The sequence below is a fragment of the Nematostella vectensis genome, chromosome 14, assembly GCF_932526225.1.
Source record: "Nematostella vectensis chromosome 14, jaNemVect1.1, whole genome shotgun sequence".
Classification (NCBI taxonomy): Eukaryota; Metazoa; Cnidaria; class Anthozoa; order Actiniaria; family Edwardsiidae; genus Nematostella; species Nematostella vectensis.
This window is the reverse complement of record NC_064047.1, coordinates 11,336,456-11,359,764: the sequence shown is the minus strand read 5'-3', so window position 1 is coordinate 11,359,764 and position 23,309 is coordinate 11,336,456. Positions and strand designations below refer to the sequence as shown.

General features: G+C 38.3%; 2 protein-coding genes across 3 annotated transcripts; one reads left to right on the top strand and one right to left on the bottom strand.

The window, feature by feature from the left end:
• Positions 1-304: 304 nt before the first annotated feature.
• LOC5513772 (thiol S-methyltransferase METTL7B) lies at positions 305-5,738 on the top strand. The gene is made up of 3 exons (XM_032383321.2): positions 305-1,153; positions 4,076-4,109; positions 4,527-5,738. The coding sequence occupies exons 1-3, from the start codon at positions 620-622 to the stop codon at positions 4,835-4,837; spliced, it is 879 nt and encodes a 292-aa protein (XP_032239212.1). The 5' UTR covers positions 305-619; the 3' UTR covers positions 4,838-5,738.
• LOC5513775 (probable ATP-dependent RNA helicase DDX10) lies at positions 5,657-22,092 on the bottom strand. 2 transcript variants are annotated; one of them, XM_048721595.1, is made up of 22 exons: positions 21,381-22,092; positions 21,205-21,265; positions 20,775-20,905; positions 20,186-20,266; positions 19,946-20,023; positions 18,961-19,081; positions 18,085-18,199; positions 17,439-17,472; positions 16,910-16,972; positions 16,196-16,300; positions 15,655-15,817; positions 14,565-14,649; positions 12,803-12,866; positions 12,207-12,244; positions 11,583-11,670; positions 9,868-9,956; positions 9,497-9,539; positions 8,402-8,659; positions 7,958-8,071; positions 7,132-7,374; positions 6,578-6,654; positions 5,657-6,247 (listed from the first exon to the last, which is right to left on the bottom strand). In XM_048721595.1, exons 1-22 carry the CDS (start codon positions 21,507-21,509, stop codon positions 6,130-6,132), a joined length of 2,298 nt encoding a protein of 765 aa, XP_048577552.1. In that variant the 5' UTR covers positions 21,510-22,092; the 3' UTR covers positions 5,657-6,129. The 2 variants fall into 2 exon arrangements, with proteins under 2 accessions (XP_048577552.1, XP_048577553.1); XM_048721596.1 differs by lacking the exons at positions 21,205-21,265; positions 21,381-22,092 and having other exon boundaries at positions 20,771-20,906.
• Positions 22,093-23,309: the final 1,217 nt, after the last annotated feature.

The window sequence follows — 23,309 nt, the reverse complement described above, 5'->3', positions numbered from 1 at the left end:
TGAATGGGGGGGGGGGGACAAAGGGTACCGACAAATGTTACGAACATAATTGTCATGAAAAAAATTCCAAATGGTTATATTTAGACCACTTTGGTGCGCTTAGACGGTTTTTATTCATTTTTTGTTCTTTTGATGTTTTGAAGTAACCGGCATATTGGATTTTCCGACTAGAAGCCGAATCCGAGCGACTCCAAAGTGATGGGAGTCTAGTCCTCTTAGTCCCCCCACAGGCAGCCCAAGGCTACTGTCAGTGGTTTGGGGGAATTTATATGTTAGCAAAAAAAAATACTTTATTGTGAAAAATAAAACTCTAGACCATTGTGGTTGAATCTTTCTTTATTTCAATTTTGCCATAGAATGTCAGTAGCACGAGTTTGAAGCTCGCTACGAATTGTGTTTCTTACTATGTAGTGTACAGTAATTCAAACACAGTATTACATGGTCTAAATTTTCACGATAAAGTATTTGTTTTGCTTATAAATTCCCCCATACATTCCTTTATAAACCACTGACAGTAGCCTTGGGCTGCCTGTGGTCCCCCGAACTCGTACTCGTGACAACGCGACAACTATACCAGCTACGTACCTAAGTCTTACAACTCTCAAAGGGAAGGTTCGAAATGACTTCCATCTACTCGATCTACTACTTTATAGGGATCCTAATCGCCCTTGTTGTATCGTTAAGATTGTTGAAACTGCTTGTGGTGCGGTTTTTCACATCGGATTACTACAAATCGCTTTTTGCGGCGCGAATGCAAATGTTTAGCGAGCTGCACAAAAGTGGACAGACTAAATCAAGCAAGATGCGATCAGAACTTATCTCCGTTCTAAACATGAAGATCGCAGAGCTTGGAGGAGATGTCGTTGAGATAGGAGCCGGACCTGGAAACAACACAAAGTTTTTACAATTACCAGAAGGAAGCTTTTTGATCGTGGTAGACTACAATCCACACATGGAAAAAATCTTTCGAAAGAATATGGAGACTGATAACCCTAATCTACATTTGAAGGAATTTCTTGTCCAAAGCGCGGATGATATGAGTGAAATACCGGACGGCAGTGTGTCTGCTGTCCTAGCCACACATCTATTATGCTCACTTGATGATCAACAGACAAGAAAAGTGTTGAAAGAGATTATGAGGGTGTTAAGGCCGGTAGGTATAACCCGTGATGGAGAGAGAGAGAGAATTTTGTGTTAGGGGGCATCCTAATGTGTATTGTGAAGTTTGTATACACATCACATACTAATGTGTATTTTGTGTAAGGGCAGATATCACACACATACACACACACAAGGGTGGATATCATATGATGTGTATTATAAGTGAGGTTGGATATTACATATTAAGGGTTGTTCAGGGAGGGACCAAGAAAGTTTTCAAACCCCCTAAAGGGGCCCTCCTCTAACTATTTACACTGAAGGGGGGCCCTGAGATTTTAAGGTGTTGTCAAAGTCAAAGGCTCAGGGTATTAAATGAATACTCCCTAATATGTATTTGTGTTAAAGGGTGAATATCACATAATGTTTTTTGTGTCAGGGTTGATTTCACATACTTATATGTATTTTGTGTAATGGTGATTTTACATATTAAGGTAGTGTTCATTATTTATGGTCGAGGGGGGTCGGTATTCAGCACTACTTCACTTGAGTTTTCTGTACAACCCCCCCTTTGTCAACATCAAAACTTTGTTGACCCCCCAGGAGAAACCCAAAAACTTGTTTGCCCCCCTCCTTCTCTTTAAAAATCCACAAAACTTCATTTATAATATGATATAAACAAATCCTGCAATGAAAAACAACCAAGAAATAATATTTCTTATTGTGATAAGTCAAATGTGGCCTTGTGAAACAGTAAAGAATATGTTTCTATACCTTTATCTATCTTTGCGTGCCATCTCACTAGTCGATATCTCGCAGGGACAAATTTATGTTTTGCTGCATTGGACTCTCCTAAGGAAATAATAATAATAATAATAATAATGCTCGTTTATTTCAACCGTTTGCAGTTCTTTTACAACTGAATTACCGGTAGGGTCAGCTAACTACAAAATACATTACACCATACATAATTCATAATAACATTAAATCCCCAGCATATTGCGCTGAGACGAATTTGGAAAAACGGTCCGTGCGACCCGGAACCACACTATGTGAGCGCTTAGATCTTAGGGAGTATGGCGAGTTGGAGGATATAAGTCTGCTTGACATTAGGGGGTATAAGACGCTCCCCTGTTTGATATTGCTTATGAATTTTCTGCACACATTGTCATTATTTATGAGGGGGGGGGGGGCTGCTATGTTTAATTTTTTTTCTGGTTCAAAAACTTCGACCCTCCCCCAATCTAAAGCACAAAAATGGTGACCCTCCCCCAAAAAGGCTACCAAAAATTAAGGGTCCCCCCCCAAAAAAAAAAAGCTAAAATTATTGTATGTATGTATGGGTTGGGGGGACGCTGGCTTAGACATGCCCATAAAGGGGCGACGGAGCAGGCCATTAGCTCCATCTAAACAGAAATGTTACTTAAACATCTTTTCATACCACCAATCTAAAAAGTTATAAGGGGGCACTGACTTGAATCGAAATTTGCAAATTCAGTGATTAGCGCGATTCTCTTGCAATCTTTGTTACCCGATACTCTCGTATAATGGACATCTCTGATTGGCTATTTTGAAAAATAGTTCACAGGCTTCCTGTCTTGCGAGTTACCATGGCGCTCCTTCTTTGAACCAAACCCAAAAGTTGAAAATAGTAGAGACAACACTTTAGGGGATAATGATTTTCATGGCCAGCCAAAGAAAAGTCATAAAAGTGCAAGCAGAAAGCGCATCAAATTCATTTATATATTTTGTAGGGGGTCTTGGGTTTCTCCCCAGAAAAATGTTGAGATTCCAGACTTTTAGGAGGCTCGGAAATTCATCAGAATATCTGTTAAAAAAATGAAGCCCTTTCTTCAGGGCTTCTGGAATTACACGCTTGTGCGGAAGCGCGTAATTTGGCTTTTCCCGCGTAATCCACAAATTTCCGCGTAATCCCGCGATATTTTGAACTGAATTTCGGAAACAAATAAAAGGACTAGGCGTTCTTTGCTAAACCGCAAAGGCCTAGGACTAATAATAAAATACCTTTTTTTAATTGGCTGGTGGCTAGGAGCCAATGAAAACTTGCCTAAGATAATTTCTCGCAAAAAAATAACCTTTTCAAGCTATTTCGTGATTTCCTCCGGTACAAAATGTATTTTGGGCGTAACAGTTGATATTCCGTGTTATATAGCGTGTAATTCAGTAAAAAAATCCCGCAAAATTTTGATTTTTAAAGAAAAATGTATTGCAGAATCCCACGTAATTTAGCGCGTAATGATTGATTTTCCGCGTAATTTAGCAAAGAATCCCGTGTAATTTGGAGGTTTTTTTCGCGTAATTCCAGAAGCCCTGTTTCTTAAACCCTGTATCAAAATTTGAGGCCCTCCCCCAAGTCGACGCTCAAAACATCGCAACAACCCCCCAAACATAGCAGCCCTCCCCCCTCTAAATAATGACCATTCCCTAATAAAAGGTGCTGCTCGCAGGGTCTCCAAAGCAAAGGTATCAGAGTCAGACTTTTTTACACATTGAAATTATCTACCTGCCATACTAGATTTCAAGTATATTTTACAAATGCATATATTTCAGTTGTTGTTTTTCATTGATCCTATAGGTCAAGCTTAAATGAACTACTACCGAGTAATAAACATTCTTGAATTTGCCATTTATGCGAAAGCATTCACGGCTCAACAGCAGTAAATGTAGCCTAAATATGGTTTTGGCAACGCTAGGAAACATGTTTTCTTGCATTTTGATTACTCATTTCAATATAATAAATAAAAAAGTTTCCTAGTTTTAAGGGATGAACCTTTTTTGACACCCCCTTCAACCACAATGAAACTTTTATGACCTCTCCATCGATGTAAACAAAACATTTTTAGCCCCCCCCCCCATGTGGGTACCGACCCATCCTCGTTCATAAATAGCGAACACTCCCAAATATATGTATTTTGTCTCAGGGTTGATTTAACATAATAATATTATTTTGTTTTAGGGTGGATGTTATTTCTTTCTTGAGCATGTGATAGGTGAGTCACTTCTTACTTTGATTTTGGCTGCTCTGTAAACCATAGGGAGCCCACTCAAATCAGCACATTGTTTATTCAGCATATGCTTAAATTAAGCTTTAGGCTTGAAATCAGGTTTTTGCAAAACCCTAATATTTCTTGAAAAATTCGACGCAGGGGTATAAAACAAGAGTCCCAAACATGAATGGACACAACAAAGAGTGACACATCTGTATTTGGACGAAGTTTTATTGAGAACTTTGTGACCTAATTGATATTCACAAACGAAGTCCAAAGAACATGCTAAATAAACAATGCGCTGAGATCAGTGGGCTCCCTGTGTGTAAACACAATGTTTTTCATATTTTCCTTAAAAAATGGCTGCCAAAAGCAATGCATCTTGGGTAGGGTGACCTGTCCCTTTTGTTTCCCTTCCAGATAAGCCTGGCACCATGCGCAGAGCTGTGCAGTGCATGCTGGGTAGTGTGACAGGGATCTGGCAATTGGTTGCAGATGGTTGTAATCCTGACAAAGATACATGTCAGGAAATCCATCAGGCTGGCTTTGGATCAGTTACCTTGAAAAACAGTCTAACGGAACAGTTTTACTTATGGAATGACCCTATATATACCATTACTTCTTATGTGACCAGACCAAAACTATGGGGGCATGCAGTTAAACATAGCATCAAAAGGTGTACAGAAAAGGACAAGTTAGCAAAATTGTTTGAATCAATGGCTCAAGCCTAGTTACCATGGCTGTCCCATGCTTGATTTCACATTTAATTTCTTTAATTATCATCATAAATTGCAACTCTCTTCAGCTGTTCCTGCTTGCCATAGAGAGCCTTAAGGGGAATTCCAGGCCGCAGATGCTGAAAACCCTCATATGAATTTTACCTTTATGATATGGAAGGGATAAATTGAAAAAACAAAAAACAAAAAACATCCACACTGTCCAATGGGTCCTAATTTGTGGCTGCCCCTTGCTTGAATGTCTGTCTAACTAAACACATCAGTCCCTTTACTCAACAACCTTTCAATGTTATACTCAAGAAGATTATTTGTAACATAGATTATAGGTTATTTTGAACACTTCAGAAGGTTGTGCTGATAGATAAACATGGACCATTTTTTTAATTTTCTAAATCCCTTTTCATTTTGAATTGTTTCTACATGTGCATGTATGCTAGTAGAACCTTTTATAACTTGGTCCTAATTTTGAACTTGAAGTGATTTTAGTCTGTCTTCAGATTTCGAGTTAGCAGGGTTCTAATGTATTACCTTCAGCAATAGACCGTTTTTACGATGCATGCACATAAAAAAAGCCACAGCTAATCTAAAATGGCATACAAGGTGGATTTTACAGATGAAGCTGTAGAAAATGCTTTCACAGTGCTTCTGTCTGAGTTTTGGAGTCAAATTCCCCCTTTTGCCTGCATTTTGGATCAGCTGTGGCCTGCCAGCCTGTGCAATTTTGTATGTGCATGCAACATTGTAAAAACAGTCTATAGAAAAGCATAATATAGTAGGATGAATTAAATTACACAGTTTAGTGACTCAAGTGTATAATGGTGACTGCTGGAATGTTGATTTTGTTTGTAGTTGTGTTTTTTTTTCATCAGTAAAACATTCCATAATTTGTACCATAGTCCCTGCCAGGTTTGAGATTCTTGAGTTACTTGACTTACTTTGTTTTCGCTTTGCTGCCCTTTTTATGTAGACAGTCTATCTATTTTCTTGATGAGTTAGGTTAAAAAGTGCATGTTTTTTGCCTTTGCCTACTATTGACAAGTAAAAAGCATTGTTCACATTTTCATCTGTATGGTTCAGCCCTGAGCCAGTTTCAGCCATGAGCCATTTACTTATATATATAATCTATATATCCATTGTTTGGATTCCATTGTTTGCAAAATCTTGTTTGAAATCTTGTAGCCAAAAATCCGTTCCAACCTATACTTGCATTGGAAAGACACATAATGGTCCAGACCGCAAGTGTAGGTCTAATTTTTAGCTATGCCCTATTTAGGGCTAGTTCGTGGTCATGTCCCATTCAGCAAGTGTAGAGCTAATTCTTCGTCCTCTACTAGGGAAGCATTCTGGTCATCCTCTTCATAAGGTACTGTGAGTTCAGTTTGTGCTTTACGTTTTTTGGTTGGTCTGAAAAACCAAAGAGGTCATGTTTACTTTAGGGTATAGTGATGTTAGTACGTAAAATGGTTTTCTTCACAGCTTATTGTCAAACAATGCTAACAAGCCATATCTGGGCAAACAACAACTGTAAAATCGTCCTAAAAAGCAAGATGCAGGGGCAGATCAAGATGTTCTCATTATTTATGCAATATCTCTCTCTAAAAATTGGGAAGCAGGGCCAGAGAGGCGCATCCATAGCTCATCTCTAAAAATTGGGAAGTAGGGCCTGATTGGCCCATCCATAGACCCACCCATAAGATGTGCATGCTTGTGTATCACCAAACACAGCAAACATACCTTTGACCTATATAGTCCTCTGCTTGCTCATCACTGAGTTCATCCCCACCTGTCTCTAGCATGGCAACAGTCTCCCCCTGGAAAAAGAACAAGAGTAGGAAGCCTTGTTTCTCTTTAATATGAGAAGCTCTGCAAATCAAAGAACTACTTTTCTCTTTGACTCTCCCCCTACAGTATACTCTAAGTATTAGGGAGGGTCACGGATGTGTAAACTCATAACACCAAGGACACTGGTCACTGATATTCTCTTACTCACTACACTGAATACATACATTACTTATTAGGAAAGACACTTAATATTATCCTTAGTGGCAGAATACAGTTAATACTTACATACTTATAGAGTCTGGAAAGTTAGACATTGCAGGATTGGCCATTGCAGATTGGATATGTATTTTGTGATTCTTTTAAATGTTTTGAATATTTTGTCTTTAAAAAATCTAATGCCCCCCATTGCTTCTTGCATGATCTCCTCTTCTTTATCTGTTGCTTGCAAACATATGCCTGTTTCTATAGTAACACAAACCTGTTCCTGTTTCTATAGTAATGCATACCTTTTGTTCCTTGCGTTTTCTCTTCTCCTTTAGGCGCTTTTTTGTGTGCTGTGATCGTATCCTCTCACGCTCCATGTGGCGATCCTTTTTGTCCTCTAAAGATAGAAGCTTGCGGGACTCCTCCACTGAGATGCCACCGACTTCCTGTCCGTGCTCAGCACCAAGAGGCACAGGCTCTAGAGCAGGTTCTTCTGCGGCTCCAGGTTCACTTCGTGCCTCTGGGCCATCTTCCACACTTTCCGGCTGAGAAAAGCGATGCCTCACATGTCACCGAGTCACATAAAGCATTCAACTCAAATGAATACAGGGATACAGTTTCACTCAAACATAGTTGAAGTATTTGACTTCCATTAAGGGTGATAAATTTTGAGTTTTTCCTGTGAATTAACCATGGTTTTTTTGTATTGATAAACAATGAGCAGGAAGTGGGTTATGTATGTATGTTAAATGGAGTGTAGGAAACGATTGCTCAACATCTCGAAGCAAGGGGGATACAGTGAAGTACTGGCTTAATTCTACATTTGATTTCTCTGGAATCTAAGTCATAACAGCATATTACAGTGCGATGCTGTGGACATCCTGACATAATAAAGATGCCATATCATTGAAACCTGCCATATTAGTAAAAACGTTACAAGGCAACCAGCTTGGCAAGAAAATGTTTCACTGCACTTCAGAACACGATTGAATAATCTTAGTGATAAAGTTCATGTCAATCAAAACGATGGAATCTCGCAAACTACTGTTATTGGCCAACTTTTCTAAGACTTTGTCCTGGTGGCCAGCGTATTGTGCGTCACACTATAACGGTTTACAATTAGCTCACCTTGCCATCATCATTAAAGGTGATTTTTGAGTTCAACTTCAGCTTCTTGTTGACCAGCTTCTTGGCATGAGAGACTTTAGTCGGCATCTTCTCTTTCTTTGTTTTCTTCTTTTCCTGGTAATGACCCAAAAGCAAATAATAAACCCTCAACATACTCTAGACTAAAAGACAGGTTGCTAGCAGATTTGAAGCAATGCTTCATGTTATTTTAAACTACCATTTTTTTTCTTTTATGACAAAGCCTGAAGCCAAACATAGGTTAAAAGGATTTGAAATACAGTAATTTGGTTAGATAGAAGCTGTAATATTTGACAATGGATGTAAGTCCTGTCAAAGTGTTTCATTGTGTATAAACTCTATCATCTGGGAAATGGCCCAGGCTTTTAGAACACATAGTAAGGCCTGTAAGCACGCTGTCTAGAGATACATTTACTCTTGATATACCTTAGTCTGATCTAGCTCAAAGTCTAAGGGTTCAACTTCCACATTCCTCCTTTTCACAAACAACATATCAGCATCACCGTCCTGGTCGACAGTGTCCTCTATCCCAGTAAAGTCAGGCTCATTGCTTTCTCTGACGGTATAAGGAGGGTGGTCCTGTGACTTGTCCCTAGGCTCCTCCTCATCACTACTGTCTCCAATGTCGACATCACCCATGGTAGGCTCAGAGGTTTGTTTGCCACCAAATCTCTTTTCTGCTTTCTGAAATGGATTCATTGTTCGCAAGAGTGTGAGGAAGGGGGATTTGTTAGGCTACATTTTGATAATAAAACCACAAAATCCTCTCTACACTGGCGGAAATGTGTCTTGTTCTTCTGATTATTTAGAAAACACAGTTCATTAAATCTATGTTGTGAATCTTGGGTTGCTACGCTATGGAGGGCAAACACACTTTGATGCATAATTCAAAATGTGCCAAAATAATTATGTCCCTTCTGCCCTTGCGTGAGTACTCATTAAAGGTAAGGAAATAAGGGGAAACAAATTAGAGCGGCATACCAGTCTACTTCTGGTTACTTAACAATCTCAAACGATTTTAAGTAGAAAATGCAAAAACAAATGTTTTAAAATTGTAAAAGCAGTGTGTCTATTGAAAGTTTCTTTGAGGATGTGACTGGTAATTTAAAGCAGATGGCCTGTTAAATAGTGAAGTTTCTAATAGATTCTTTTGTCTCTTATTGGTTGAGGTTTCTGTTGGCCCTCTGGAAGGATACTTGTGACAAATGACGCTTTAACATGGGGCTTAAGTTTTATATTTAACATTTCTATAAAAATAAATATTTCGCCCACATGAACATTAGCACTTTCTCAGAGCAGAACAAACTAAAGGCATGTAGTAGGTTATATATAGCAAAACATGTTTCCACAAATCCTACACAAAACTCCTAGTTTTTCTACATCTTGTATGTAGTCTTTGTAGCTATACCAGTTTTGGAGAATGAATGTTTCCACTGTGTATAATGCTGATAGCATTCCGTTTTCAGGTACTTGCTTTATGGTGGTTGATCTAACACGTCATTTATGTCTGAAATCATTTACCTGCAAGAATCTTATCCTTGGCGCATTTGAAAGACCAAGAGATCTGAAACAGGATTAGATAGCATCTTCATTGTCTTCAGCAATGTCATTATTATCAATAATAAAAGAGCCTTTGTCAGCCACACCTTTGTCATTGTCTCAAACAATATTGGAAGAAAATTATGAGAAAAAATCTAAAAATTAGCACTAAAAATAAAATCTTATGCTTTATTTACCAAATTCAATAAAAAAAGTTTCCCAAAATTAGCCAATTAAAATGAATGCTTTCTCACACTTGGTAGGATTGCAGCTGACAGATACTCTTTAATAGCAATGTCATCATCATTGTCAGGATTGCAAACAAAATAATATCTAACTTAGCATGTACTCACACAGAGAATTCTTTGATAGGGAGCTTGGTTGTGTCAAATATCTTTTTGTTGGATTGCAAGAAGACAGATCGGACATACGATATGATGCTCTACAATTGCAAAAAAATAATTTACGATGCAATACAATAAAATATTAAACGTTAATTTACATGGGAAGTGTCTCCCTAGCCAATTTGATCACCATGACCATCACCATCACCGCCACCATCACTATCACCATCACCATCACCATCACCATCACCATCACCATCACCATCACCATCACCATCACCGCCACCATCACTATCACTATCACCATCACCATGACCATGACCATGACCATCACCATCACCATCACCATCACCCCCACCATCACTATCACTATCACCATCACCATCACCATCACCATCACCATCACCGCCACCATCACTATCACCATCACCATCACCATCACCATGACCATCATCACAATTAAACTGTATACCCATCCTTGCATTTCTCCTTGAAATTATCCTTTGAAATGTCATCATCATTACACTATCATCAACAACATCACCATCTTCATCATCACCATTATCATCACCATCATCATCACCACTCATCATTATCATCAACATCACCATCTTCATAATCACCATTATCATCACCATTATCATCACCACTCATCATTATCATCACCATTATCACCATGACCATCACCATGACCATGACCATGACCATGACCATCACCATCACCATCACCACCACCATGACCATGACCATGACCATGACCATCACCATCACCATGACCATCATCACAATTAAACTGTATACCCACCATTATCATCACCATCATCATCACCACTCATCATTATCATCAACATCACCATCTTCATAATCACCATTATCATCACCATTATCACCACCACTCATCATTATCATCACCATTATCACCATCACCATCACCATCACCATGACCATCACCATCACCATCACCATCACCATCACCACCACCATGACCATGACCATGACCATCACCATCACCATCACCATGACCATCATCACAATTAAACTGTATACCCATCCTTGCATTTTTCCTTGAAATTATCCTTTGAAATGTCATCATCATTACACTATCATCAACAACATCACCATCTTCATCATCACCATTATCATCACCATCATCATCACCACTCATCATTATCATCAACATCACCATCTTCATCATCACCATTATCATCACCATTATCATCACCACTCATCATTATCATCACCATTATCACCATCACCACCATTATCACCATCACCGCCACCATCATAATCATCATCACTCATCACAGTCGACATGCGTAATCAATGCAACAGCTTTCCCATAATCAACATCAACTGAAGCAGCATCACCATATCAACAACTTCATAAAAAGGGAGATATCCCCATTCTACAAACAGCAATAACGGCACTTTAGAACACAGTTATTACTGCAACAATTACAATCACCATCCAGCTAAAATAGTCATTCATACATAACTATTTTAATCAAAACAATTCAAATTCAACAATTTATTATGAAAATTATTGTGACAATATATTGCATAAAGGTAATGATTAATTTATTTTATTTTGGATTTTTTAATACAAATACTGTCAATTTTATAAAGAATTACCAAACAAAGTCAAACTGTTCACATTTCATCTGTTGAACCCAGGGAGCCCCGCTGGATGTACATATAATGCACACATTCATTTCTTTGCCCACCTTCTGAGCCCAATGTTTGAGTTCTTGGTCCTGAGCAAGAAACGATTCCAGTTTGCTCTGAATACTGCTCATCTTCTTTGGGTTTACTCTAAAAAATCAATAAGATTGATAATAACACATAGCCACAGACATTACCATTAGTGAGGGATGATTATAAAGGGCAGTTACAGAGTAGACGTTACAGAGGGGCAATTACTAAGGGGCCATTGCCATATTGAGGGGCTGCGTAAGAAATTTTGGAATTTGGATATTTAAAACGCTTTTCTTGATTAGAGGGGAGTGGTGGATCACAAAACCAGATTACAGCCTTCTTAAAAAGATTTTGAGGAGCAGGTCTTTATGAGTTTGATGGCCGTTTAAGTGATGAAGGGTCATTTTCCTTGTCAGTAACAAAAGAAAAATCATAAAACTTCAGGGAAGGCAGCTCGTTGAGCCGGCAGTTGGCAGATTTTGAGAAGACTGCAATTATATACTGCAACAATATTCTATTTTTATGGTACACTCATGAACTACACAGCCTCTAGAAGCCCTTTTCTTTAAAGGTTGGAGTAGTGATCTGTGTATGGATGCATTTCTTATTAACCAAACTAACAGCTAACTGCTAAACCTTTAAGTAGCACTTACTTTATTTCATTGATGGGAACTTTCTTATCTTTGAGAGCCTGTGAGTATGTGAACACAATCATAGCTGATATCAAATGGCAACAAAGATTTCAGACTTTTAAAACCCGGTGACCCCTGGCAAGTTTGGAGCTGAATTTACAAAAAGAAACAACAACAACAACAAAAAACCCCGACCAAAGCAGATACCTAAATGCATATCTTCAAGACCATTTATCCCTTATGTCTGAGTATCTTGATCTTGTTGTGTTTATTGCATTCAAAACTTTTGGCTTGTAAGTACTTCTCAAGGCCAGTACAGGCCAGTTGAGGGGTCAATAGGTTAAGACTGACATTGCACTACATCAATTTGTTCAATTCAACTTAGGTTCACTAGATTTTAGTAGAGGCAGAGTATGGTACAATGGGGGTATTAATCAGGTTTAAGGCGTTCATTAGTCAGAGAGGGTGTATTCTTAAGTTTCCAGTTTGGTCTGGTAATGGACCTGTGCGCATGTAAGAGAGGAGGTTTGGAGTGTCATGCAGTGCCAAACTTGTTTAGCATTGAATATTTGATGTTGAATGGATACTGAGTTAGTAATGGTAGTGGGATAAGCCACCTTGATCATCTCTTGTTCTTCTGAGGGTAAAAGCACTAGAAGAGATTGCCCATCCTTCTGGTACCTACATAACCAGTAACAGGATGTTATAAAATGCAATACCAACAATAGGAAGAGTGGTAATGTATCATTTCTCATTTTTGTGGGTCTGATATAAATAATAAAATGGTCTAGGCTCTTCTAAGGTCTGATATCCTACCATCAGCACCTTATACTGGAGTAATTGCATGCATGATTTCTTTTTCACCTCTGACAGGGTTTTCAGTCATGCATTTAACATAAGATGTATCAGCTGATCTTGATGAGGTTGCAGAGACAGACACATTTGTGACGACTCACGCGAAAACGTACCTTAGAGCCTTTCAATTCCGCGAGTTAACCCGCGAAACGGGTGCGAGCGTTCCGCGAAACGGGCGCGAGCATTCTGCGAGATAGGTGCGAGCTTTCTGCGAGATAAGCGCGAGCATTCCGCGAGATAGGCGTGAGCATTCCGCGAGGAAAGTGCGAGCATTCCGCGAGAAGGCCGCGAGCTTTCCGCGAAACGGGCGAGAGTTTGGCCAAACTCGCGGAAAATCCTAAGGTACGTTTTCGCATGAGTCGTCACATTTACAATGCTAGAAACTTTACTTGATTCAACTAGAATATCAGGTATGCTAACTGTTATAGTGAACTGCTCAGGTATTTCAACCAAATATAAAGCATAAACTACCATATGTACAGTAACAAGTCATTGTATGTTTCTAAAATTGAAAATGCCTTTTAAGTTGGACAACCTGTTAAAGTTTAGTTGTAGAGCATGCTTACTGTAAGAACTCGGGAATTCTTTTTATGATCTAAAGAATTCTTAAACTGCTTCACACTTTAAATTGGTAACGAAACACGTTAATAAGTACACTCTGATTGGTCACCAATTTGCTGTGACATGGCGTGATTGGAAGCTAATGAAGGCCAACAACAGCTCTAATTTAATGTGTTTCTAGAAATTTATAACACCAGAGGGCGGATAACTCAAAATAGCAGTAAAGGGTTCAGCAGTCATAGATAAGACAGATCTTCAATGAAGTGAAATTAGGGGGGAGGGGTACCTAGCAGTTCTGCCCGCTCTGTGGAGATCTTCAATGAAGTGAAATTAGGGGGGAGGGGTACCTAGCAGTTCTGCCCGCTCTGTGGAGATCTTCAATGAAGTGAAATTAGGGGGGGAGGGGTACCTAGCAGTTCTGCCCGCTCTGTGGAGATCTTCAATGAAGTGAAATTAGGGGGGAGGGGTACCTAGCAGTTCTGCCCGCTCTGTGGAGATCTTCAATGAAGTGAAATTAGGGGGGGAGGGGTACCTAGCAGTTCTGCCCGCTCTGTGGAGATCTTCAATGAAGTGAAATTAGGGGGGAGGGGTACCTAGCAGTTCTGCCCGCTCTGTGGAGATCTTCAATGAAGTGAAATTAGGGGGGGAGGGGTACCTAGCAGTTCTGCCCGCTCTGTGGAGATCTTCAATGAAGTGAAATTAGGGGGGAGGGGTACCTAGCAGTTCTGCCCGCTCTGTGGAGATCTTCAATGAAGTGAAATTAGGGGGGGAGGGGTACCTAGCAGTTCTGCCCGCTCTGTGGAGATCTTCAATGAAGTGAAATTAGGGGGGGAGGGGTACCTAGCAGTTCTGCCCGCTCTGTGGAGATCTTCAATGAAGTGAAATTAGGGGGGAGGGGTACCTAGCAGTTCTGCCCGCTCTGTGGAGATCTTCAATGAAGTGGAATTAGGGGGGGAGGGGTACCTAGCAGTTCTGCCCGCTCTGTGGATATAAGTGTTTGCATCCTCTGGACAGTCCAGTTGTATGACCCAATTGACTGCTGGGAAATCTGCATGGAAAAGAAATCAAAGGTAATAAGAAATAATAACAATAAACCATTAAGCTGCAACATACATAAGGTATGCTGTAATGCTCGTGTTATGCACCTTTAGTAAAAAGGATACCAGGGGCGGATCTAGAGGTGGGTGAATGGACCCTGTGTCACGGGGCTTTATGTAATAACTGCAGCTTAATGGGGGAATTTTGAGATCTCAAAATCTTTAATTACACAACTTGACAACCCCACGTGGATTTAGTAACTCGATCCTTCTGTTTACTGTTTGATATATAGCATAGCATTACAGCTTAGTGCTTAGTTTCGTTTGCAAGCTTCAAAGTGTCCTACGTACATAAATCTAGTTTTCTCCCCACCCTCCCACCCTTAGATAGTGGTGGGCAGAGAGGTTGTATTTCTTTTCGGTGGTAATTTTACTGTTCTACCGGTTCTCTGGAAATAAACCTCTCTCTGTGCCAAACGAAAATCGAGGGTGTGTTTTTTCTTATAGGGGTTCATTTCTGGGTAATTTAATAAAAATCACCGCTTAATGCATGTTATACTAATGCTTAATGTAAGAATGTAATAACAGACTTGACGCCCCTTGACCTCAAGACAACTTGGCCTAAGTTTGGTCGTGTCACAACTCTCGTAGCTCAAGATATGATTTTTCCTAGTTATGATGATGTCATCAATGACGTAATGTTACTTTTGCTGACCTCCACTTGGCCTCAAGACAGTTTGGCCTAAGTTTGGTCTTGTCACAACTCTTGTTGCTCAAAATATGTTTTTTCCCAGTTATGATGACGTAATTAATGATAATTAATAATTAATGATTAATGACTAGCCAACCAAGTTGTTAGGCAACTCTCCACTATGCAATCATCCTAAAAGGCAACATGTTTTCTAAAGGTAATAATCATAAGTACAGTTTACCTATTATAATTATTTTTAATCAAGAAAAGAAAAAGGACATCAAAAAAACATGCGAAAATTAATTATTGCCTAATTAGCACTCACCTAATCCTCTTGCTGCAATGTCTGTTGCAAAGAGCACACACTGGGTTTTCTTACAAAACTCATCATAAATTGCAACTCTCTTAAGCTGTTTCTGCTTGCCATAGAGAGCCATCAGGGGAATTCCAGGTCGCAGACGCCGAAAACCCTCATATATGAATTTGACCTAAATGACAAGAAATGATAATGGAAATCATTAATTATTAATGATACAGCAAGATAAGTTATGCTGCATTTTGTTCTGTAAAACATGGAGGGATGCCGTAAGAAAGCTGCCAGACCCCCATGTGAACGCCATGCACCGTCACACCACGTTGAGTGAGTGAGTGAGTGATAGGAAGGGATTGAATGAACAAGCTCCAGCAAGCCTATCCCTGAGTTAATTGCCAACGGTGGCTCAATGCTTAATGATGTTTCAATTTCTCTGTAAGTCACTAAACTACTTAGAAGACTGTAAAGATCAACAAAAGAGAAAATTATCATCCCACCAACAATAACAAGGGTACAATGGTTATGATGAATGTAAAATAAGCCATTTCTGTACCTGTTTGCAGCTTGACACAAACACCAGTATTTTGGATTTCAAATGATTTCGAATAAAGGAGAATAGAAAGTTGAGCTTGTCAGGAAGCTCACACACAACATAGCTCTGAAAAAAATAGAAACATTATGTGTTTACTTGTAGATCGAGTTAAACTTTAAGTTAGGAGTACGGAGTAGATGAAGCTATTTTCAAGTATTGCTAAAAATGAAACTATGTAGTTTCCACTTTTAGGGCTTCATCAAGAGGTAAGAACCATTCCAAGAAAACACCTATTATCATGATTCTTTTACCAAACAAAAGAAGCTTTGTGATGTAACTTGTGCACAGTTCACAGGTTCCTGTACCCAGTTAGGGCCAGTTTTAAGAAGTACCTAAATATATACACCCCTATTTCATTTGTCAGTGCAAATGGCAAATGGTGATTGACAAATGGCAGTAACCAAGCATCTCGAATAATATGGATAAATCAAAACAATTATCCATTAAAGGTTACAAATTCTTTGCTCTGACATTGCTGGACTTTATTTAACACCTTTAATTTTACGAATAATTAGTACCTATAAGCCATTTGTCATTTGCACTGACAACCTTTTGTGAAATAGGTGTATATGTGACATGCTGGTTTGCCTATTGCTAGGCTTAACCGCAAAGGGGGAAGTGAGGGGGAGTCTTGGTGCTGTATTAATTAATAAATATTAATCTTGAGTAACATACCTGTGTGAGCCGATTCGGGGTACTTGTATCTGACTTCTCATGTGCCGATATATAGGTTGGTTCCTAGAAGAGAATATAATTAAACATTACTTAACTAATGGTCCAAATTTTCGAAAAATTTATTTCACTGATTTTTCATAAAAAGATTGTACTTGGAGTATCTATAGAACTGCTGCATTCTACTTAATACAATTTCAAGACTTGACTAATAATGATTTATTGCCTGTTCTACACACCTGAATTGTTATTTTGGTTATTTCCCAAATAGCGAGACCTTGGTATAATGGTATAGCAAAGGAAAAAATTGCATTATTTTTTTTACATCAAGAAAATGATAAAATCAACATTGTTATACTAAAATTATCAATCTATATCCACTGTTATTTAAACAGTTTTAAAGCTTTTCACAAAAATGCTTAAATAATTCTTCAACTGTGCAAGCAAGTACCCCTTTAAACTAAGTTAAGAGTTGATGTTTAACATACATGCAGACATTTTTTAACTGAGTGTTTCACAATCATAATAATACCTGCAAACTAAGCCTGGCCAAGTCTTTCACTGATCTAAGAAAAAAAAGACAATTTCAGGGTTTAAGAAAAAAAAAGGAATAAAAAAAATCTGGAAAAGGATAAATGTGACACACTGTGTGCAAAAAGGCTATTCTAAAACCTCACTCATAAGATTACTTGTATTGAATAGTAACAAAATGTGCATTTGATTTGATGATTGTTAAAAAGACAAGTCAATTACATTCTTTTGTACCAAAACTAAGTTTGATGGATTCTTGATACAATAACAGGGTTCAATTTTTTTAAAATCTGCTAGATTTTGCTGGCTTTGTTGATTTTGGTGGGGAAAAAAGCCTGCTTACTCAAAACATGAGAAGGGGAATACAGAAAAAAGAGCAAAAAAAAAAAAAACAGCCTGCTATTCCCAGCAGTCAGCCACTATTTTGAACACTGAAAAAAAAAAAAAAAACCACGGCTTTAAAACAGTAAAAATTGGTAGGTGGGCATTTTATTGATGGATTTTCTAAACAGTGGGTTGTGAATCACAAGCAGCATCTGTATGGTATAGTTAAATCTTAATGTTAATGTTGGGTGTATAACATGATGTGGTTGCTAAATTATACTCTGCAGTGATACATTAGGTTTGCTGTATCACATGGGTGTTACCTCGTCTGTGTAGCTGAGTATAGTAAAGTCTGCCTCTCAGATGGCAAGTTCTCTATAATGGCATTGAGGGTTGGAGCAAATCCCATATCAAGTATACGATCAGCCTCGTCTAGAACTAAACCATACAAAACAAAGTATGATGATTAAAGTCCATATAACCTTTCAGAGTTGATAGACTTTGTCAATTCTTTTTATTTTCATCTTCCAAATTGTAAGTGAAGTGAAGTGAAAGGCCCGGGTCAATTCATTTGTGACGTAGATCGATTACATGAGAAAACATAATGCGCGCGCTAAACCGTTTTCCATCTTCATGTCTTCTTAGTTATTGCTGAAGAACGTTGTGTGGTTACAACTTTTACCGTCATCTTTATATCTTAACCTGGTAGTCAAATGATTATTTAACTTCAGGAAAAAAATCTGCAAAATTTAGCAGGTAGTTTTTAGTCTTTGAATTGTTTTTGCATTGTGCGTGCGCGCTGCATTCGCAATAAAATATGGCGACTTTATCACGAGCGCGTGCTGTGTTTGAAACCCACAACAAAATGATATTTTCTTCTTTCGCATACAATTCTCGACTTTAAATTATTCTTCGCTTCATTGTGGGTAATATTGCAATAGAAAACAATTCGCCAATATCTTGTGGCATTGCCGTCTCTGAATTTTAATGTATTTAAGGAAAATAAGTTGTTTCAGATTTTCCCGCCAAAACTTGGAATTATTCACTCGATTCAATCTCCTTTCGCGCGGCCAGGAAAATTTTCAAAGATCTGTAAAAAAGTTTATTTATGCTTTGTTTTGGCTAGATTGTTATCAATGAATGGTTTTAAGAACTTTAACATTGCATTGTGCATCTGAAATAACTGTTTCTAGACTTACCAAGTATTTGTAATGAGGTACAGTCAAAATTTGGTGTCTCATCCATATGCTGAAGCAGTCTACCAGGTGTACACACAACAATATTTGTTTTCATTATTCTCTTCTGTTCATTTTTCAAATCCTGAAAAAAACATGAGATGAATTGGTTTGACATGACAGTCTAATGTATGCCAGGTGTGGGCTAACCAGTGCTCCAACATTTTCAATGTAAACTGGAACTCTGATGTACAGTACAGCTTGCAGGAAACTTAACATTTTCGGTGGCAGATCCAGGATTTCAAAATGGGGGGTGGATGATGGCCTGATAGACGGCTTATAACTGATCCAGTGGTTCTTGGAAGGTCATTACATAGATCTCAAAATACTTCACACTGAATTGGATTTGTTGTGTCAGCAAAGTAAAGCAGGCAAAGGCATTTATTTTCTTAAAACAAGTTTTTTTTTACTCAAAAAGGGTGGGACCCCCCGTATCGTATTGTGTGCGGATTCTGCGAGAATTTTTCACGTAGTTCGAGTGTAATTAGATTCATACAATCTACACGCACCTTGGGTGGAGTACACACACCAAACTACACGCACCTGTTTGCCTCATTAACTTCTATGAAATCCTTTGAGAGTATTTGAGGCTACCAATCAATGCCATGCATTTGTATGCGAAAAGAAACTTGGGCGTCTGATGGGTGTTAGGCATTTGATGCGATAGAATTCTGCCATTCAAATGCTTGATACAACTTTAGCTTTACTTTAAATCGACAAAAACTTATCTGGACTAACCAGTGCCCCTGACATTTTTAATGTATACTTGAACATAAAAAATATGGTAAAAAGTGTTTTTCTCTGATTTAGTGTTATATACTGTATATGCATGGAATTTGGCAGAGTTTTAATAAGGCCCAGTAGAATTGCCTTTTAATATCGAAGAAGGCCTATTACTTTAAAACACAGTTGACACTAGACATTTTGTGATGATGATTATTGTAGATACCTTTCCTCCAATTATCAGCCCAGCAGACAAATCATGCTTGTTTCCAATTTTCACCAAGACTTCAAATGTCTGGTATGCCTGCAGAAATATGGGACAAAGATGGATGTCTAAGTGTAACACTTTTTACACATTATACATTTACAAGGTAAAAATAACAGACGTTCTGAGATCTGTCTCTTCATTGGTTTTAACCTAAGTGAGGATAGAGTTATAAGCTTTAATTTTGTTAAATCTATGTACCAGTTCTCTTGTGGGTGATATTACCAAGGCACCCAAGCCATCCATGGATGTCCATTTCTGTCTCCATAGGGTTTCAATAATCTGAAAGAGGTAAATAAAATGCATTAGGTATAAGAGTATAAGTAATACCAGAACTGGCAATCTGTGTTCACTCCAAGTTTCTAATATATTGTCTATAAGGTTTCAAAGATATTCACAAAACTTCCGGCAAAATATAGGAATATCCAAACACAAAATGTATGGATCAATGATGTACTGTACAGAAGATCAAGGATTATTCAATTCACTTTCTTTATCTTCTCAGAAATCTTCTTAGAAATAAGCAATAAATAGTTGATCCATGTGTGCTCACAAAAGCACATAACCTCTTTCATAAAAGAGTTAAAAAAAATACCCTTTATATTTGTCAACACACGATACCAAAATTGTTGGTCATGATTATTCCATACACAGTTGTGTCATAAATTATTAATAATCAATAAACAGTATGGTAAAAATCTAAATGATTACATTTATACAGGGCTATTTAGCTTAAATTGAGACTGAGGAACATAGTGTAAGGGGACGGTTACAAGCTGATCACACCTACTGGGATTAGGAATGCTAGCGTCTTTCCTGATCCAGTTTTAGCAGCACCAAGAACATCACGACCAGATAAAGCCACAGGTATCCCCTGCTTTTGGATATCAGTTGGAGTAACGAAACCAGCTTTCATTAAACCTATAGAAACATAAATAAATATAGTTAAAGCACTTTATTATTTACATTATAGCTACATTACAGCAATTTCTTTTGTGGTGTAGCTTTAGAATAAAAATTATAAAAGCATATCTTTGATAATCCAGCATAATTCAGCTTATAGATTCAACAAATTTGCTATTTTCTTATAGGAGGGAATCATTATATGTGCAACCGTGTTGTGAGTGTATACGGTTTTAGCACTCTGTTGAAATAAAACTTTACTTCCAGGTGTTTAAGAACCCCTTGGCTCTTTACAGTGTTGCAGTAACAAAACTCACCATCTAATGTTCTTTTGGATATAGGAAAATCCGAGAACTTTTCTACTTCCGATGAGCCAATCTGCAAAAACAAAACTTATTGTTTACATCCTAAACAGCGATTTCAGCACGTGAGCGATGGGACTACGAGACATAAAATTCAAAAACAAACTCACAGAAAAACAATCCCCATTTACCTCCTTGCATCGGTCCTCTAAGTCCTTCATTTCTTGTTGTTCTTTGTCCCATGACTTCTTTTTATCAATACGCCAGGCTTTTTTCGTTCGTTTTGGTTTTCTCGTGTCTCGTTTACCATCGGCCGCCATCTTGCATTTGGTATAGCAACCAGGCCTGGTACCCACAGCTCAGCGGCTCAGCGAGGGTAGGTATTTAGTCCAGTCAATCTATAAAATTTTAATGGTCCAGGTGGAGCTTATTGCAATAGAACTTCTCTCAGTAGATTTTGAACAAGTGATATAACCTAGTTAACTTACTAAAAGTCCCAAAAAATCCCTTTGGTGGAACATCTTGAAATATGAGATTTTTCCATTTCGGAGCAAAACCACAGGGTACCCGCGTTGTTAAAACGAAAAAAAAAATACACGTCTCAATCAGTACATTGAAAAGGCCATTGGTCAAAGTTGATTAAAGACAATGTTTGGATATCGAAACAGAGCAAATTGCCCCTGTTTAATATATTTTTTTCCAATATTTCTGTATTCCAAAAACCACAGGGTACCCGCGCCGAAAACCTTGAAAAAATTAAAAATACAAGTCTGAATCAGAAAATTTCAAAGGTCATTGGACAAACATTACCAAAGACACAATTTTAGTATCGAAATTAAGCAACTTGTACATTTTTTATTTCTATTTCAAATATTTTCCACAAATGTATTTCTGCATTCTTTCGCACTCGCGTCAGTGACTGAAATTTGTCTAGAAAACAAACTTATATGTGACATCAGCTCAGTTAGGTAGCCTATTCAATACATGTAATACAGCGGTAATCTGCGGTAATTTCTTGAGGTTTTACACCAGCCTAGAGAAAGCTACTTACACTTCTGATAAAGCTGAACGTCTAGCTCTAGGTCGATTAGTCCAGAATTGTGACAAGTCTGACCTTTCCACTTTCCAAACGTCGCACGACAGTCTAGACCATTTTTGCAGGTTCATCTTCTGGTCTGAAGTTACACTAGTTAAAAAAAGATTAGGTCTTTCACCTCTCAGTCGTAGACCAAGGGTAGTAGAGTTTTAAAAGTCGCTTTTTATAGCTCAAGTCTCCGATCTTGGATCTTAGAATTCAACGGGTGGCTCGCCTTTTAACTCTTTCTAGGAGGTCATTTTAAGTCTTACGCCGCCGGGGGACCAGACTTCAGTGGCAAAACATTTGCGACTTGACAAGGGACAGGTATAGAGTACGCCTGACCCTGTATCTGTAATTAGGACACATGTCTTCTGTTGGCCTTGGACACCACAAAAAGAATGTGGGTGTACAATATTATTGTGCCCCCGAGATCTTTTTCAATGTTGATGCGCTGAAGACTTGTGGCGCCAAGCTGATTTTCTTCTGTGAGACTGTCAAGATTAATTAACACTTGGTAGCGTTAAACTTTATATTTGTTTCGTCGCTCCACTTGTTAGACTTGTCAGGTCATCCTGAAGAGCTTCACAGTCCTTTATCGAAGAGATTCTTCGGTATAGCTTCGTGTCGTCTGAGTATATAGCGGTGTGCCTTTGTCTGTGGCGTCTGCTAGATCGTTGATGTAGGTCCTAAATAGAAGAGGGCCTATAAGGCTTCCTTGAGGGACCCCGGAAGTCACTGGGAAGTGACGAGAGGCCATGCCTTCTATAACAACCCTAGCTACTGAGTTGCTGTCACATGTAAGTTTGTTTTCTATACAAATTTCAGTAACTGACGCGAGGATGCAGAAATACATTTGTGGAGAAAATAATAGAAATGAAACATGGACAATTTGCTTTATTTCTTAGATACTAGAATTTGTGTCTTAAGTAATGTTTGTCCAATGACCTTTGAAATTTTCTGATTCAGGCTTGAATTTTTAAATTTGTTTAGTGTTTTCGACGCGGTTACCCTGTGGTTTTTTGATTACAGAAATATTAGAAAA

Excerpts from the sequence above, each read along its gene's own strand:
- LOC5513775 (XM_048721595.1), bottom strand. The coding sequence starts at position 21,509 with ATGGCGGCCGATGGTAAACGAGACACGAGAAAACCAAAACGAACGAAA. Across the intron at positions 16,973-17,438 it reads TGGCCAGGCTTAGTTTGCAG|GAACCAACCTATATATCGGC; the intron begins GTATTATTATGA and ends ATTCTCTTCTAG. Across the intron at positions 7,375-7,957 it reads CCTTTAATGATGATGGCAAG|CCGGAAAGTGTGGAAGATGG; the intron begins GTGAGCTAATTG and ends CGCTTTTCTCAG.
- LOC5513772 (XM_032383321.2), top strand. The coding sequence starts at position 620 with ATGACTTCCATCTACTCGATCTACTACTTTATAGGGATCCTAATCGCC. Across the intron at positions 1,154-4,075 it reads TTATGAGGGTGTTAAGGCCG|GGTGGATGTTATTTCTTTCT; the intron begins GTAGGTATAACC and ends ATTTTGTTTTAG. Across the intron at positions 4,110-4,526 it reads CTTTCTTGAGCATGTGATAG|ATAAGCCTGGCACCATGCGC; the intron begins GTGAGTCACTTC and ends TTTCCCTTCCAG.